Source organism: Achroia grisella, unplaced genomic scaffold (genome assembly GCF_030625045.1).
Source record: "Achroia grisella isolate CSIRO2021 unplaced genomic scaffold, CSIRO_AGI_Agris_v1 utg598, whole genome shotgun sequence".
Lineage (NCBI taxonomy): Eukaryota > Metazoa > Arthropoda > Insecta > Lepidoptera > Pyralidae > Achroia > Achroia grisella.
This window is the reverse complement of record NW_026712958.1, coordinates 790,756-809,010: the sequence shown is the minus strand read 5'-3', so window position 1 is coordinate 809,010 and position 18,255 is coordinate 790,756. Positions and strand designations below refer to the sequence as shown.

Below are 18,255 nucleotides of genomic sequence, written 5' to 3'. Positions count from 1 at the left end.
TTACATAATTTCAAAGTTTGCTTGTACATTATCATCTCTTCAGAATAGTAACTTTCGCATTTGACTACCTCAGTGGTTTAGCGGTGTAGTCCACTGGCTCACTGCCTTACTTTCTGGTGGTCGCGGGTTCGATCCTCCCATAATTCAAACATTTATATTCGTAACCTTATCTGTTCCGTATTGATCTGTTTCTGTGTAATGGAGAAGAGAGAGGATTTGTATGAAGTACGTCTAATACCCATAATACAAGCTCTGGTTAGTTTATATATATAGCAATGTGTTGACTTTATTAATATAAATGAGCAGCAAATAAATAAAAAAAAAATTGTTTCGGTCTACTCTAATGCTGTTGGCCGCCTGGCCTTTACAGCTTCACCGGACGATAAGGGACGAGTGCAGATGGCACTCCAAACTCGCGGAAGGACTTATGGAGCGGCTGAAGGCCAAATCCCGCCTGACGGATACGACTTTAGTCTGAGGGCACCGCTAGGGGTTGGAACCTTGGCTCAGGCCGTCGTAATATCGATCCCCGTTTGAATTGGACGGGGGATCGATGGGAGTAAATTCTTCGCGTTTCATAGCCTGTCACAGTATCCAACAATTCTGCACCTGGACCGTGGAAGTGTCAACCTATATTAACCCAATTCTCAATACATATTTTATGTAGAGGTTTGCGTGAATCTGTAATAATTTAGCAATTTCCATATCTATTGTAAAATCTGGCGTCCCTTAAGGCTGGCATCAATGATACATCCGAGAGGATAATAGTCGTAGTTTTTCTATAATAATCAAATATTCATGAGTGTGATTGTTTGGGTGTTTTCTATGTATAATATGTATGTTTAAAAAAATGTATGCAAGTATTTATATCAGTTGTCTAGTAGTTTGGGACTGGAGCTGAGTGAATTGTTGCTGAGATATTATTAATAATGATAATAATAATCTCAGGAAAATAAATAAATAAATAACTGACACAAATTTATAGATTTTTTTTCGTAAATATATGCATATATACTTATACATAGAAAACACCCAGACCGATACAACAAACAAGGAGGTGCGAGGAATCGAACCCGCGACCATCGGACATAAAACAGCGTGCTAAACCGCTAGACCACCGAGGTCGTCAAATTAATATTATTATTACTTCAACGTACTACTCCGTGGAAACCATCTTGGTTAATTATTACTGAATTCTGACTTGATTTGATTCACATCATCTTCTACTAATGTTCTGGAAGTATACATTGTAAGCGCAGGAGGGAGCAGTATTCCATCATCATTCATAAAAAATACAATTCTCTCTTTTGGAAGGCATCTGCTCAGATGTACCGTCAATAGCAGACTTTATATCTCGCGGTGGCATACGAAATCGGGCTCCAGACCGAAACAAGGGAACGCGGAACAAAAAGTACGTACAAGCTCTCGACGTGCCCTGTCAGTTCGGGGCCCCGAGTTGTTTGTTTTGCTTTGCTATGCTGTACATAATATAACTACATAGTAAATTATGTATTATTTTTATGACTTGTGTACGAAAGGATTACGTTTTATACAGACTTCAAAATTTTGACATAGTCAATTTGACTGTTTTTTTTTATTTTTCCTCATGTGGTATCGCATTCACCCCGATTTTAGGGTATTTTGGCTCACATTCACCCCGATTTTAGGTTATTTTGGTTCACATTCACCCCAATTTTAGGGTATTTTGGCTCACATTCACCCCGATTTTAGGGTATTTCGCCAAAAACAAAACGGGGAAACGTCATTAATTTATATCTTACAGCAACGATAATTATGTAGAATATTATTTTTTAATTGTTTTTAATTAATTTTAATTAAAAATGTTATTTTTTAATTCTGATATAAGGATTAGGTTAGAAAATTATATAGAATACGATATTTACAAATAATATACATTTTACGGCTGACTGTTTGTTCTGTTTTTATGCTCGCCATATTTAATTAAAAACATCTATTCTAAAGAGCAACACACATGTTTCTTGCTCACTCTTCTCGTGATGAATCTGCATTCCGAGTGTAGAGCGGTGGTTATCCTCATCACTGTAGCGTTATATATGTGGTGATGAGGTGGCGCTACATAATATATTATTTATTATAGTATGTAGGTAGAGAGTATATAGTACGTATATAGTATGTGGATGGTTATAAGGGTAGAAGAAGGCCGAAAAAGAGATGGATGGACTGTGTGAAAGATGATATGGTAAGAAAGGAAGTAAATACTTAACGCGATGACTGCGAACAGTGATGAATGGAAGAGTAAAACATATTACGCCGACCACAAATAAATTGGATAAGGAAGAAGCAGATGATGTAGGTAGTGAGTATACCGGTAAAATTGTTAGAATATATTATCTCTATCTTTAAAGTAACTTACTCTGTACAACTTTTGTGTTCTCTGTTATTTTTTTTATTATCTATGATTCTTTCACCTTGACCTACTTCCGGTTTTTGTTAAAGGCAATAAAAGATGTCGTCTTTTTGTTCAAATAAATGATTAAATAAGTACATAAGTATCTAATTATTTCACAATTGTCAACAAAAATGATTGTACTATTTGTTAGACATTATTAAGTTTATTGATAGTGTGGTACATGGCTTAACAATATAGTACAGTCGACGCGGAATCGAGACGTAGACTGATTTTACACTTAACTTAAATGTAACATACATTTAAGTTAAGTGTAAAATCAGACGAATAGAGACGTAAACTAATGGAAGGGTCACGATAGAAGTGTCGACAGAAATATTATAAGTGTAGACACACGAGAAATACAATTGATTTTTTTTAAAGTCAGTTTATTTATAATGTATATATAAATATATAAATATATATATATGTGTATATGTAGATGTCTATGTCTAACATTAAATGAAAATCCTGTGCATTAACAACTATTGCCATGCACGATCGTGATTCAAAAAATCAAATGACAATTAGCCCATGGGGGTAACCTTGGTATATTGTTAGCAATGGGATTATAAGACTACCTTAATAACAGTCTCCCTCCCCTTATACCCTTTAGGTGCTAAGTACTTGATTATTATAAGCGACGAGGCGCCACGCAGTCTAGCGCTTGTAAATAAAAGCATCAAGGGTTGCCAGGATGATTTATTGGAGCGTTTTATGGGAAATCAATAGCCGGAGGTGCGCCGCGCGTCTGGCTTTTATCCGCCTGTCAAATGAACCGTTTTATTGTATACTAGCTGCACCCGCGACTTCGTCCGCGTGGAATTTAACTTTATTTTTCTAAAATAAAAGTAGCCTAAGTTACTCCTTATTACATCAGCTACCTGCCAAAAAAGTCCCGTCAAAATCGGTCCATTTCAGACATTAGCCGGAACAAACAGATAGACAGACAAAGATTTAAAAAAAATGTTATTTTGGTGTACGTACCGTTTTTATATTGATATGTATGTGGTAAAAAAACGGTTATTTCAATTTTACAAACAGACATTCCAATTTTATCTATATGTATATAAACTAGTGGTCTGGCCCGGTTGCGTCCGGAGGCTTATAAAGTTATGAGTCTTGATAATATTAATAGGTATATCCATTAACTCTGGAAGAATGTACTTTCGAAGTAAAACAATTTGTCAAATCGGTGCAATAAATGCAATAATAAAATATTATCTCTCCATGTCTTTATAATATAGACTCCAAGAATTAAAATACCGTAATTTTAATTATTTCCAGGCTTCAAGTGACTTAATGTCTGTATTTTGTTGATATATATATTGTATTTATATTGTATAAATTAATTTAGCAGTTACTTAAAATTAATACTATAAAGTGTTTTTTTTATATTCCAATATTTATTAAAATCTCACTCATAAGTTTATATCTTATCTTATATATTTGAAACTGAATGAGAACGTGCAAAACTGTAAATGTATTATGGTTTTTTTTTTATATTAACTGAACGTGTAATACAACGTTCGAAATGTAAATAATTTCAAACGTTATTTTATATTAACATAACCCTGTTTATATATGAGTTTTGTAGTGTCTTGGTATAGTTTTCGGAGTAGTATTTCTAAAATAACAATAAACTCTTATTTAACTTTCTTTTTAACTGACATTAACGACTCTTTTGTAATCAAAACATTAGTATTAGATTTCTAATCCACCTAATAATTTTCTTATTACCTCTTGTTACTACCTTTTGTAATATTACTGGTATGGTCTGGCTACAGAAATACGCAACTTTTGTTTTTATATATTTTTTTAATCAGGTTATATTTGGGACAAGAATGACGCTCGTGTAACTCTGGGCTTATTTAGGCTGAGCCATACTAGCCATCAAAATTCACCACCAATATGTCAATTTCAAACTTAACATTGTTTGATTGTCACTACGGGAAAATAAGAATGCCGGTACTTTGTTGGTGTTTTGATTTTGTTTATTTTTTATTTTTTGTTTGTTTTTGAAGTAATATATTAAGCTAAAGGAAACTTTTACAATTTTATGACGTTTTATTCGTTAACATTAATGTATATACAATTTTAATTTGTGACTTACTCTAAAATAATAATCTTTAAGGTATGTAAATATTATGAAAACAAAACTTAAGACAAGTACTGCAATAGTGCTATATTTTGTTATAAAAGTTTTTTAGAGAATTAATATATTGAGTTACAATGTACATAAAGAATATACCAAGTCGTAACATAGCGCACCTATTTTAAGATCAGCATGCAAACTGATCATAATCGAATGAAATTAAAAATATTTATTCCAAATAATTATTTACAGAGTCTTTATTCAATAAGTATTTCTTAATATGAACAATCTATGAAATAGTATATTTTTTTATATTTTGTCAGTATCATGAGTATTTTATCATGTTTTTGTTTTAATATACCCTTTAGGACAAATTATAATAATAATATTTAATAATGATATTTATCTTATTTCTCAAAATATGGTATGTGCACAATGGTGATAATAAATCAAATCAAAATATTATTCATGTAGGTCTATTATAGACTGTCAAAGTGTCAAATCTCCCACAAATAAAAGTTACATGTTGTGTTTTTATGTTATTCAATTGTGAAATATCTAACTAAACTTTCAGATGACATCTAGGAAGTGTAACATAATGAGAGATGATGATGATATCATTGAGACTATGGACCTCACACAATATGACGAACAAGATGTTTCATGTAAGCTGATGTCTTATTAATTACTAGCCATGCCAGTGGTTTCACCTACATGTTATTTATAGCCTATATGTTATCCTGATATAAAAGCTTCATTCATTTATTCATTTATAATTTAAGAGCTACGTACGCTCTTGTCGGTGGAGCTCTTGCCACTTTCCGCGATCTTCCATCATGCTCTTTAATTCTTAATACGACACGACTCCCATTTTGTTCTCAATTTGTTTGATGTAGCTATTCCTTGGTCTTCCCCTCCCCCTCTTTCCTTCTATTTTCCCCTCACTAATAATTTTCATGAAATCATCATGCATATCAAGTGTCCTAACATTTAATATAAAAATATAAGATAAGATATAAAAGCTATATTATTTTAAAGTTTTTTATTTAAATCTGTTGAGTAGTTTTTACATGAAACAGTAACAAACATTCATCCCTACTCACAAACTTTTGTGTTTGTAATATTAATAAGATTTATGATGATGATGATGATAGCATTCCTGGACAATTCACATAGTGCCTAAGCAGAGCTTGTGTTATTATTTTATTTATTTCTCTGAAATATACAAATACTATAAAGTTGATTATATCCCGGAACAAACCTATATCCCAGGAGTCCACAAAAGAATTGAGTATGTTATCGATATGGATTATTATCCATATTGATAACATACTCAATTCTTATGAGTATAGAATATAATAATATATAATATAAATAAAATATGATAATGAATATAGAATATAGAATAATACATTGTTTATTTGTAAATAAATTTATAATATGCATAGAAACATCCAGACCGATACAAACAATCATACTCATGACTGCAAAAAGTTTCTACTCTTGAAGGAATTGAACCCGCGATCATAAAAAGTATTACAATTCAGACTGCATGATCATCTTAGCATCCTCCACTGGTTGCCTGCCAGCATAAACAGTTAACAAAGTTGAGAGCACCATTCCATTATCAACTATCCAAAAGTTATGTTATCTAAAATTTGCAGTTGAGTGTACAGACTCAGCTTCGACCAGGACACAAGCATCAACTACTAGCACCGTATCGGCTATGTCAGGACATAGCGCTGGCAGACAACGGAAGATGCGCAGGAAGAGTGTTGGTTAGTTACTTTGGTTATTATATCAAGTTTTATGGATCAATGTTATGTATATAAACAATGGGTACTTCAATTATTATTTGTAAATTGATTTATTTTTGTACTTTTATAATTATTATGAACACCTGCAACTTTGTCTGCATCACACTTATTCAATATTTACCATATATTTCGCCCAATTTACATGATATCTTTTTAAATTATAGCCTATATGTTATTCTGATGTATAAGCTATATTGCTGTAAAGTTGCATCAAAATCTGTTCAATAGTTTTTGCGAGAAAGAGTAACAAACATGGATGGATGTTATACTCACAAACTTTCCAGTTTATAATATTAGTAAAATATTAAATTGTTTTGAATAAAAACATTTTAATTTATTCTTTTATGTAAGTATCCTATGTACTTTATTGTAAGTACATTTAGTGAAAAGCTTTGTAGTGTATCAACTTACAAATAGACACTTAAATTTTATTTGTGTGTATATATTTGATAGATTTTCTACAGAACCATTTAGTATACTATATCATAAAAATGAAACATTTCAGGTAGTTTACAAGAAAGAAACAAAAAGAAAACGCATACTGCAGAAAAGCAAGTTAAAAAGCAGAGAATAGCTGACAGCAAAGCGGCAAAAGCTGCAGAAAAGGAAATGAACAAAATGTTGAAACCTGGAGAGTGTATGAAGGTTTGTTATATCATCATCATCATCATCAGCTTGGAAGACATCCACTGCTGAAGAATGGCCTCCCCCAAAAATCGCCAAGACGATCGGTCCTGCGCTGCACGCAGCCAACGCTTTCAAGCGATCTTGACCAGATCGTAGGTCCACCTTGTTGGTCTTCCCACGCGTTAAATATAATAATAATCTCAGAACAATTCGCACAGCGCCATCTAGAACCAAGTTAAGCTAGATGAAGCTTGTGTTATGGGTACTAGACATCTGATATAAATGTATACATATTATATATAGAAAACACCCAAACCGATACAAACAGTCATACTCAGGAATTGAAAAAAAAAACTTAAAAATACAAATATTTGTGCCGTGCGAGGAATCGAAACCGCGACCATCGGAAGTGTGATAAATCGCTAGAACACCGAAGCATTAAAAAGTATATTTGAATGAAGATTTACTTTTCGAAAGAACAACTTTTATATCACCGTTTACTATTTCCAGTATATGAGTATAGAGATGCACCCGGCGTTGTCCGGTGCGTGGTACATGGCGGACGTGGGGCGCGAGGCGGCGGCAGCCGGATGCCGCGTGACCACCGCCTCCACCCTGTGCGAGCCCGCGCTACTCATGTGGTCACGGTACCGTCACCAGCGCACTCTCACTGCGGATGATGGACAGGTGAGCAACGAGCAATTTTAGTATGATAGCATATTAATTCAAGAAGGGTATATTAAGGTTTCTTAAGGGTCGGCAACGCGCACGTGATACCCCTGTTGTTTCAGGCGTTCATAGGCTACGGTAACCATTTACCATCAGATGGGCCGTATGCTTGATTGCCACCATAGTAGTATAAAAAAAAATTAATAATAGTGATGATGATGAGGGTGGTGGTGGTGATAATGACGATGGTGATGGTGATAATAATCCCCCTGTACAATTCACACAAGGCCATCTAGTCCCAAGGTAAGCAGACCTTATGTTATGGGTACTAGACAAGTGATATAAATACTTGATATTTTTTTTTGTAAATACATACATAATATATATAAAAAACACCCAGACCGATACAAACAATCATACTCATGAAAACAAATGTTTATACCGTGTAAGGAATCGAACCTGCAACCACCGGAAGTAAAGCGATGTACGAAACCGCTAAACCACCGAGGCGCCATATTTATAATTGCTATTTATAATGCAGGTATAATGTAAATAATATTTGCTGCAATAGTCGCGGGTTCGGTTCCTCGCACTGAATTGATGTGTGTGATTGTTTGTGTCGGTCTCGTAGTTTCTATATATATTTTGTATGTATTTACAAAAAAATTACGTCTAAGTATTCATATTAGTTGTCTAGTACCCATAACACAAGCTTTGTTTTGCTTGGGACTAGATGGCGCTGTGTGAATCGTCAACGGATTTTATTATAATTGTTCAAAATCTACCCTGTACCATCGTAAGCACAGATTATATATTAGAGTTCGTTAGTTTCTGTTTCGCGCGCTTTTCCTTCCCCATTTTATGTATCTATTAAAATACAATCTGTGGTAGGTAGGAATGAGTGATACAAGCGAGAGATGCAATCGCGCGCTGTACGTCTGCGAGGCTGCAGGAGTAGCAGACCTGGTGGCCAGTCGAGGTCTGGCAACGCAGCTGGCGCACCTGCAGGAGCTGGCCAGCTGTCCGATCACTCTTGTCATATTCGGCCTCAAAGATTACTTCAAGTGAGTTTTTTTCGGACTACTCTAATGCTGTTGGCCGCAGCTGGCCTTTACAGCTTCACCGGACGTTAGGAGGCGAGTGCAGATGGCACTCCAAACCCGCGGAAGGACTTATGGAGCGGCTGAAGGCCAACTCCCGCCTGACGGATACGACTTTACTCTGAGGGCACCACTAGGGGTCGAAACTCGGCTCAGGTTGTAATTTCGATTCTCGTTGTATTGGACGAGGGATCGATCGGAGGGGTCTCACGTGAGGTAACTTTTTCTTTTTTTATACTCTGCACTAATTTAATTGTGTTAAAGTAACGTAAAACGCGTTGTGTGAATTGTCCTGGGTATATTATATCTGTATTTATAAGCAAGACAATTTTATTTAATCTTGGCTTTTGTATATATGTTTACATTTTATATTATATTTTAATTATTATTTTCACGTACTCAAATGGGTTGAAGCTGAAAATCAGTGTTTTTGTAATGTATTCAATGAAAGACAGACGATCACGGAATGAGGTTTATTAATGGCCGATACAAAGAACTGTATGTGACGGTGTACAGAAAAAATATATTTATCTACTACCATCAATATTAATACATAACACTTTCCTCGCCTAATACTAGAACAATACGATAAATAAAAAGAAAGATCTGCTTATAAACACATAAATACAACCTTGTCACTGTATACTTAACTTAACTAGGTGTGAAAACATACCATGCATGCACAACTTTTTACGGGCATAATTCTTTTATAATAATTTAAATATTAGTGCACATACCTACACACTGATGACTCATGACAAATATGGCGGACATGTGCAATATTAAATAATTATATAAAATAAATGAAAGGTGGATATTATACAAAAACCGGTTGCATATAATACATATAGAACAATTATAAAGATGTACTTTTATTACAAATGACTTATTACGGCTTACTACACTGTGTAAAAGTTACTAATAAAAACTATAAAGTATAGGTACACTGAATAACAAACAATATAAAGTTATTCGTTATTTACGGGGTCTCAATTTCATGGCATAGGGAGTAGTGGGCTTAGTGACATTATTTATAACATTGTTTTTATCGTTTTGATTACCGATACGCTCTTTGCCATTGCCGTTGTCTGCCGACCGGGTATCCATACACGTCGCTGCCGACTGCGAACCTTGCGACTGATCGTCTGACCTAATGACCGGCTCGGGGTCCATTCCCGTCGCGAACGAATCGTTTCGACACTCGTTAGCGGTGTCTTCGTTTCCCTTCGTTACCTGCGGTCTCGACATGTCCGACGCTGCGCCTAAAGAATGTCGTGATTTTCTTAAAGGTTGTTTATTTATGATCTGATCTATATGTCTCCTGATAGGACGATCGTTGTTGTTCGTTTTGACTACATATGACACCGGGCCCGTTCGCTCCGTAACCACCCCCTCCTTCCACTTGACGCTCGGCGTGGAGTAGTCCCTGACGTAGACGGCGTCGCCGGGGCTGGCTTCCCGCGCGGTGCCGCCGCGGCGTTCCTGTTGTGCGTGCTGCGCGGCGCGCACGAGGGCGCCCGTGTCGGGGCGCAGCAAGTCCAGGCGGCCGCGTAACCTGCGCCCGAAGAGCGCCACCGACGGCTCCTTTTTTGTGGTACAGTGTTCGGTATTTCTGTATGTAAATAGAAATTCAGACAATGCCCTGTCATAATCTTTGTTTTCTACTGTCGCTTTTTTGAGCACTCTCTTAACCGAACGAACCGCATTTTCTGCCGCTCCATTGCTGGATGGGTGATATGGCGCTACTAGAATACGTTTGATACCGTTTTTTTGTAGATAATTTAGGTACTCCGCAGAAGAAAACGGGGGGCCGTTGTCACTGACCAAGCATTTTGGTATTCCGAAGCGTGCAAATAGTCTTCTCAAAACTGATATTACTACTGGTGCGGAAGTAGTCGTTACCTTTTCTACTTCGATCCACTTGGAGTGAGCATCTACTATGACTAAGTAGTGACTGTTACGATATGGACCTAAGAAATCCAGATTAAGACGAACCCACGGTTGATCAGGCCAGTTCCAACAATGCAAAGGAGCTGCCGGCGGCGCGTCGCGGTGTGCGGCACAAGCGGCACAGTCGCGACAGGTGCTTTCTATGTGAGCATCTATTCCATCCCACCATAAGTAATTACGTGATAATTGTTTCATTTTAACTACGCCTATATGCCCGCTGTGCAACTCTTGTAACATCTGTGATTGGAGAGTGACTGGTATCACTACCCGATAACCCCAAACGAGACAATCGTGTTCGACAAATAAATTTTCTTTACGATTAAAATATGGTTTTTCGTTTTCATTTTGTAGTCGATCTGGCCACCCGAATTTAATATAACCGATTATTTTGTTTAACAAAAAATCCTTTTTTGTTGCCTCTTTTATTTCATGAAAAGTAATAGGTAATTGATCTTCAATAAAATAAAAGTAACAATTATTCTTTTGATTATTAATTTGTGAACTATGTTTTTCTTTTATCAATTTTAATGGCAGTCTTGACAAACAGTCAGCAAAAATATTTTTTGTAGAAGTCACAAATTCTATATTAAAGTTGTAAGCGGCAAGCTTTACCGCATACCTCTGTAATCGGCTAGCGGCCGTTTGTGGAATACCCTTATTTTTTCCGAAAATATAACTTAACGCCTTATGATCACTACGTAATATAAAATGTCTTCCGTAAAGATACTGATGATGTTTAGTGACTCCGAACACGATAGCGAGGGCTTCTTTATCTAGCTGTGAGTAATTAGATTCGGCCGCATTGAGCGTACGCGATGCACAGCTGACTAACCGCTCCGAGCCGTCCGCGAAGCGGTGAGTAAGCACGGCGCCCAGTCCATACGCGCTGCTGTCTACAGACAATATCAATGGCAAACGAGCGTCGTAATGCGCTAATACCGGTGCTTTGCACAGTTTTTGTTTTATATTTTCGAATGCGCGCTCACACTCCCTAGTCCAATTCCATTTTACGTTTTTTTTTAATAGATTATAGAGGGGATTCAGAGTTTGACTAATATTTATACAAAATTTAGAATAAAAATTAACGAGCCCCAAAAAACTTTTCAATTGCGTTACATTTGTAGGGGTGGGGGCGGTCACAATAGATTCCACTTTTTTGTTATCTGTGTGTAGCCCGTTTTTATCGATTTTATACCCAAGATATGTCACACTATTTTTAAAAAATTCACATTTTGATAGATTAACTCGTAATCCCGCGTCTCTTAAACACAATAAGACAGCTTTTAAGTTTTTTAAATGGTCATTTTTATCTTTACCCGTCACGCAAATATCATCTTGAAAGACAACCGTACACGGCAAGCCACACAACGTTTCCTCCATCGATTTTTGAAAATTTTCGGGTATACATTTAATACCAAATGGAACGCGTTTATATACAAATGTCCCTATGTGTGTGGTGATAGCCGTCATCGGCTGTGAGTCTTCTGTAAGTACCATTTGCTGATAGGCATGGGACAAATCCAATTTTGTAAACTGTTCACCCCCTGCCAGTGTAGCAAATATGTCTTCTATGCGAGGCAATGGATAATGAAAGTCTTTAATTAAAGGATTGATTGTAATTTTATAATCTCCGCATATACGGATGTTACCGTTTTTTTTTATAACCGGTACGATCGGTGTACCGTAATCCGATCGGTCCACTTTATAAATAACCCCTTCATGTAACAACCGCTTAAGTTCGTTTTCGACCGGCGTCCTCAAAGCGAGTGGACGGGGGCGCGCCTTAACAAAAACTGGCGTTTTATCACTTAGTTGTAAATTAATTAGCGTTTTAAATGTCCCAAGACCATCAGCAAATACGTCAGAGAATTCTTTATGTAAACTATTGACTAAAGTCTCCTCAGCTATGTGAAAACATTGTACAACATTTTGCAATTGTAAACAACGGAGCCAGGTACGACCCATTAAAGGCGGGCCTCCGTTTTCAATAATATATAATTCAAGTAGTTCAGTCTTAGAGTCAAAAGTTACCTCGACCGGTATATAGCCCATAGGTTGTATTATATTACCTACGTATGACTTTAAACGTAAAGCTTTTTTATGAATAGGAATGTGAGAAAATAATTCATTATAATTATTTTTTGATATTACAGAGATTTTACTGCCCGTGTCTATTTCAAACTTGACTGTTATATCATTAATCTTTAAATCAATGTAATAAGGACTGTCATTATTGCTACAAATTATATTATAAAAATCTAGTTCGCTGTCACCTGAATCATCTAAAAAATGTTGCTCCTTAATTTCCTTTGGGTCACTTCCGTCACTTTTACGCGTATTTTTACGGCACACCACTTTTAAATGTCCTTTTTGACCGCACTGATCACAAGAATAATTTTTGTAACGACATCTCGCTGCTGAATGACCGTTGCGGCCGCAACGCCAGCATCGGGCTGCCTGATGTACTACCGCTGGCTGCCCCGATGCCGGCGACACCGCGCTGCGCCGCTCTCGTCTCGCCGCTATGCTGTGCAGTGACTCAGCTGCGCCTCTGCTTTCGCCGCCGCCGGACCCCGCCTGTATAGCGTGCCTGTCCGCTGCCTCCAGAGAAAGCGCCAGTTCCACGGCGCGATTGTAACTTAAATCCTTTTCGGCAAACAGCCTGGACCTCATGTCCTCATTGTAAAGACCAGATACGAATTGATCCCGCAAGTTAACCTCCAGTGGGTTCATAACGGTCTCCGTGAAATTGCAAGTTTTAGCCAGACGCTTTAAATTTTGCAAATAATCACACACTGTCTCATCTTGCTTTTGCTTTCTTTGCCGAAAGATATGTCGTTCCGCAATCTCCGACCGCTGTGGTTCTAAGTGTTTTCTCACTACTCTCACCAATTCATCGAAACTTTTGTTTTCCGGTAGTTCCGGTGCGCAGAGATCGCACATTAACTCGTAACAGGTTACACCCACGTGGGTCACCAAAGTAGCCACATGTAGATTCACTGGTATACTATTTAGGGTTATAAACTGTTTCACACGACGACAATATGCATCCCAGTTATGAACACCAATTTCAAAAGTCTCAATTTTTCCTATCGGCATTTTGAATGTAAAATAAACGTATGGTTATTAAAAATACCCGACTGCGCCAATGTAATGTATTCAATGAAAGACAGACGATCACGGAATGAGGTTTATTAATGGCCGATACAAAGAACTGTATGTGACGGTGTACAGAAAAAATATATTTATCTACTACCATCAATATTAATACATAACAGTTTTGTTCCTTGAACAATGTTCCATGCTGAGCTTCGACCTTTTTGTATTGCTACAGATCACACATAATAACACAATTTTATAAATCTTATGTCGTATTATGTATTGTCTATACTTATGAACATGTTGTGTGTGATTAGTAACAAAGAAATAAACGATATATCTATCTATCTATCTACATATATCTCACTTCCATTTTTTGTAATTGGCATGATGGATGAAATTTTCGTCATTGTGTTAATCTTCTTTTCAGGTCTTCCGGCAGGAAAACTACGAACAGCAATAAGAATTCGATGACTGAAATTGATTTAGAAATGGCTGTAACAGGTATGAATATATATTATATATATATATGATGATGCAATAATATATATTCATATGAAAACGCAATATACTCATTATTTTAACACTTATACTAAATACTCGCCTCAGCTTCGCACGAGTGTACACGCAACGAATTTTGAAGCGGTTTTTTTTAATAGATTGAGTGATTTAAGGGGAAGGTTTATACATATAAACCATCCCCTTAAATCTCTCAGTAGTTTTAAAGATTTAAGCATTCATAGGGGCGGACAGACAAAGATAGCAACTTTGTTTTATACATATTAATATGAAAATGCAATATCATCCCTCCAGTGGGGTGAAAGTCTTCTGTAGATTTTCCACACATTAAAAAAAAGAACTGATAACAATAATGTTTTTCAAGAAGGGTATATTAAGTATTCTTAAGGGTCGGCAACGCGCACGTGATACCCCTGGTGTCTCAGGCGTCCATAGACTACGGTAAAATGTAAATGTAAATGTATGTTGGACTCCAGTCTCCGCAATTAGCCTCTCATTCGGGCCGTTGTGCGTGCAGAGCCAGACTACTAAAGTAGCCAGCCAAGCTCCTCCCAAAAGCGCAGAAGACTCCTGGTGTCTTCACAGGCTTCACGGAGCGACCTCACCGTTCCGAGGATTTGTTTTCGTTGTTGGGCCACTGCCGTGCACTTCAGGATTACGTGAGCCGCCGTTTCTTCAGCTTCAAAGCAGCCCCGACAAAGGGGGCTGTCTGTAGCATCAATTTTGTATAAGTGTTTGTTTAAGGAACAATGGCCCGTTATTATCCCTATCATTATTTTGAGGTTAGGTCTATCTAGATTAAGTAGACGTATTGTTAACCGATGGTTCGTTTTTGGAATTGCCACTTTAGATTGCTTGCAATCAGTGGTTAGGTTCCATCTTTGGTTTTATATTTCGGTGGATCTCTGGCGGATCTCTGGTGGATAGACTACGGTAACCATTTACCATCAGATGGGCCGTAAGCCTGTTTGCTACCATAGTAGTATTATGTAATATTATGTTATCTGTGGTAGTATAAAAAAAAATATTGTTACCAGTTGTCTAGTTCGTTCGTCGTTAACTTAGCTTGGGACTAGATAGTGTTGTGTTAATTGTTCAGATTTATTATTGTTTTTTTTTTATGCAGATCTGCTTGTTAGTGCCGGCGTGGATACAGTAACAGTGAATACACCCAACGAACTGGCGCTACTCATCATACAGTTCACAAAGGCCATTGCAGAGGAGCCCTACAAGTAGGTTTTGTTTTTTTTAAATACAAGATAATAGAGTGGTACACTTGACTGCGCTAACGGTATATATACACGGACATCAGTTATGTACATATACATGGGCATTGGTTATCCCATTGTGGTGAAGTCACTAGCAGTAAACCATAGTACACAGTACACAGTACACATATAAATAAAATTGGAGTGTTTGTTTGTAATATTGATTTAACAAATTTTTACTGTACATATGAATACGGCACATAGATCAAAATAACATTTTTTTGCAATTTTTATCTGTCTGTTTGTTCCGGCTAATCTCCGAAACGGTTGGAATGATTTTGACTGGATCTTTATTGGCAGGTAGCTGATGTAATAAGGAGTAATTTAGGCTACTTTTATTTAATAAAATTATTTCCACGCGAACGAAGTCGCGGGAACAGCTAGTGATAACTAAAAAAACTTGAATAGCAACTAGTTGCGGCATGATATTTCAGTCTCCGTAAATGGAAACGCATGATTGGTATGTAAACAGGCGTCAACGATAACGTGATGCCCGCGGTGCTGTTTATATTTGTAGGTAGGGTTACCACTTACCATCAGGTACCGTATACCATTCCAATAACACAAAAAAAAATATCGGTCTACTTGCAGAAAAGCAAAACGCGCGTGCGACGAACAGGCAGAGTTCTTTATGAGAGGTGACAACAAGAAATGCGTTCCAGTTGATAAAGATGGTAAAGCTATTCACATAAAAGTATATTCTGATGGGCCAAATGCCTGTTTGCCACTGTCGTAGTATAAAAAAAAGAAACAACATTTATTTATTTTAAAAATAAATTTAAAAAAATACTCCTCACTCAGAAAACTGTGCCGTGATGTGTCTGCACTCCAAGAGCGGGGTAATGCAGGGTAATACTAGTGTCACCAGAATTTATGTTTATGTTTATTTTATGTTTTCAGTGTGTAGTTTATGTTTGATTTTTATTTATATATGGTAGTATGTCGTAAATGTTTGCTTTGTGTTGTCCGCCTGGATTTATGTATGTATGTGTATTATTATTATTATTTTATTATATTTATTGTATATAAGGTGTCCGCTGAAAACCAGCGTCGTGGCACCCCGTCACGACATATGCTGAGCGGAGACCTAGTTGGTACTCTAATTATTAATATAAACTGTAAATTTAATTTTAAAAATTATTCTCAGTGTACCAATTAAACAATTTTCTTTCTTTCTTTCTTTTCAAATTTAAAAGAGCAACGCAAGTTTCATGTTTGTTCGTCTTGTGATGAGTGTATTCCGAATGAGTGATACAGTCAGAAATATGACTATTAAAAAGTGCTTATATTAAGTTTATTTGAATAAATATTATTTCTATTTATATTCTACTTGAGCGGGAGAGTTATCCAACGATAAATACATTTCTTTATAACAATAATAATTCATTTTTTTGTGAACCATTTCACCCTTATAAAATCTTATAATGCTTGTACGCTCATAGATGGCGCTGCGTGAAATAATAGATCACGCAGCGCCATCTAGACCCAGGTTAAGCTAGCTAAAGCTTGTGTTATGTGCACTAGATAACTGATACAAATACATAGATATATATTTCTTTCGTAAATACATATTATACATAGAATACTGCCTTTTAAAATAAAAGTAATTCAATTGAGTTTCTTGCCAGTTCTTCTCAGTTGGACCTATATACTGAACTGGAAAAAAAAATTACAATGTAAAAACTGGTTCATAAGCGGCTAAAATATCCTACATGAATACATTTTTGAATTTTAAATTTTAAAACACCCAGGCCGATACAAACAGTATACTCATGAATACAAAAGTTTGTGCCGTGCGAGAAATCGAACCCGCGACCATTGGAAGTAAGGCGGTGCGCTAAATCGCTAGACCAACGAGGTCGTCTAATAAAATATATATAAATAGATTTATATATATAATAAAATATATATAGTTAGATTATAGATGGATAATATCATCAGTGCGTCTGATAGTCATTAATATTGCAGGTAATGGCCTGAGCAGGCTGTGGCAACAGATGATCGCTGTGCTACCATTGTCGAGCTTAGAAACCGCCAGATCACTATGCGCTGAGTATAAATCACCACTTGAACTTTATAAGGTACTAGCAGTCTCGGCAAACGTTGTTTTACCATATTAAGTAAAATCGCTATTAAAAATGGGGGTTGGTGATAGAAGGGTGAAATATTTAGGGTTGTATATTTTAAAGCCACATTTCAAAAGATAAAAAGAAATATCGAGAAAATTTTTGGTTTTAAGCCACCCTTAATACTTGGGGGGTATAAAAATTGGTTACAAACCTATTATATACATATATATATATGAAATTGCATCAAAATGGGGGGGGGGGGGGGGGGGGGGGGGGGGGGGGGGTAGTTTGAACAAACTAGCCGATCTTGGTATATCACGAGCGGCCGTCCCAGGCTCCAGATCACGACGTCTTGGTCCTGAATTCGCCAGAAAACTTCACACTTTGTTTACGGCTGAAGATGGAAATATATTGATAGACTGAAATGTTGAAAGTAATGACTACAATAGTTTTATTTTACACAGCTGACTATTATTTTAAAACATATTTTTTTATATACAATGTGAGAACCCTATCTCTATTGTCTATTGGTCCCTCGAAATTTAATCAAAGCCGTACATAATAGCATGTTAGTAAAAATAATGTCTTATCTGTGATCATGTTTGATGTTATTT

The 18,255-nt window shown here is 36.5% G+C and overlaps 1 protein-coding gene across 1 annotated transcript; it reads left to right on the top strand.

Moving 5' to 3' along the window:
• Nucleotides 1-4,468: 4,468 nt before the first annotated feature.
• On the top strand, nt 4,469-18,081 carry LOC131848844 (crossover junction endonuclease EME1). Its single transcript, XM_059198789.1, has 11 exons — nt 4,469-4,562; nt 5,098-5,188; nt 6,188-6,301; nt 6,846-6,985; nt 7,478-7,654; nt 8,528-8,700; nt 14,216-14,289; nt 15,431-15,536; nt 16,164-16,246; nt 17,541-17,670; nt 17,929-18,081. The coding sequence occupies exons 2-11, from the start codon at nt 5,098-5,100 to the stop codon at nt 18,062-18,064; spliced, it is 1,224 nt and encodes a 407-aa protein (XP_059054772.1). The 5' UTR covers nt 4,469-4,562; the 3' UTR covers nt 18,065-18,081.
• Nucleotides 18,082-18,255: the final 174 nt, after the last annotated feature.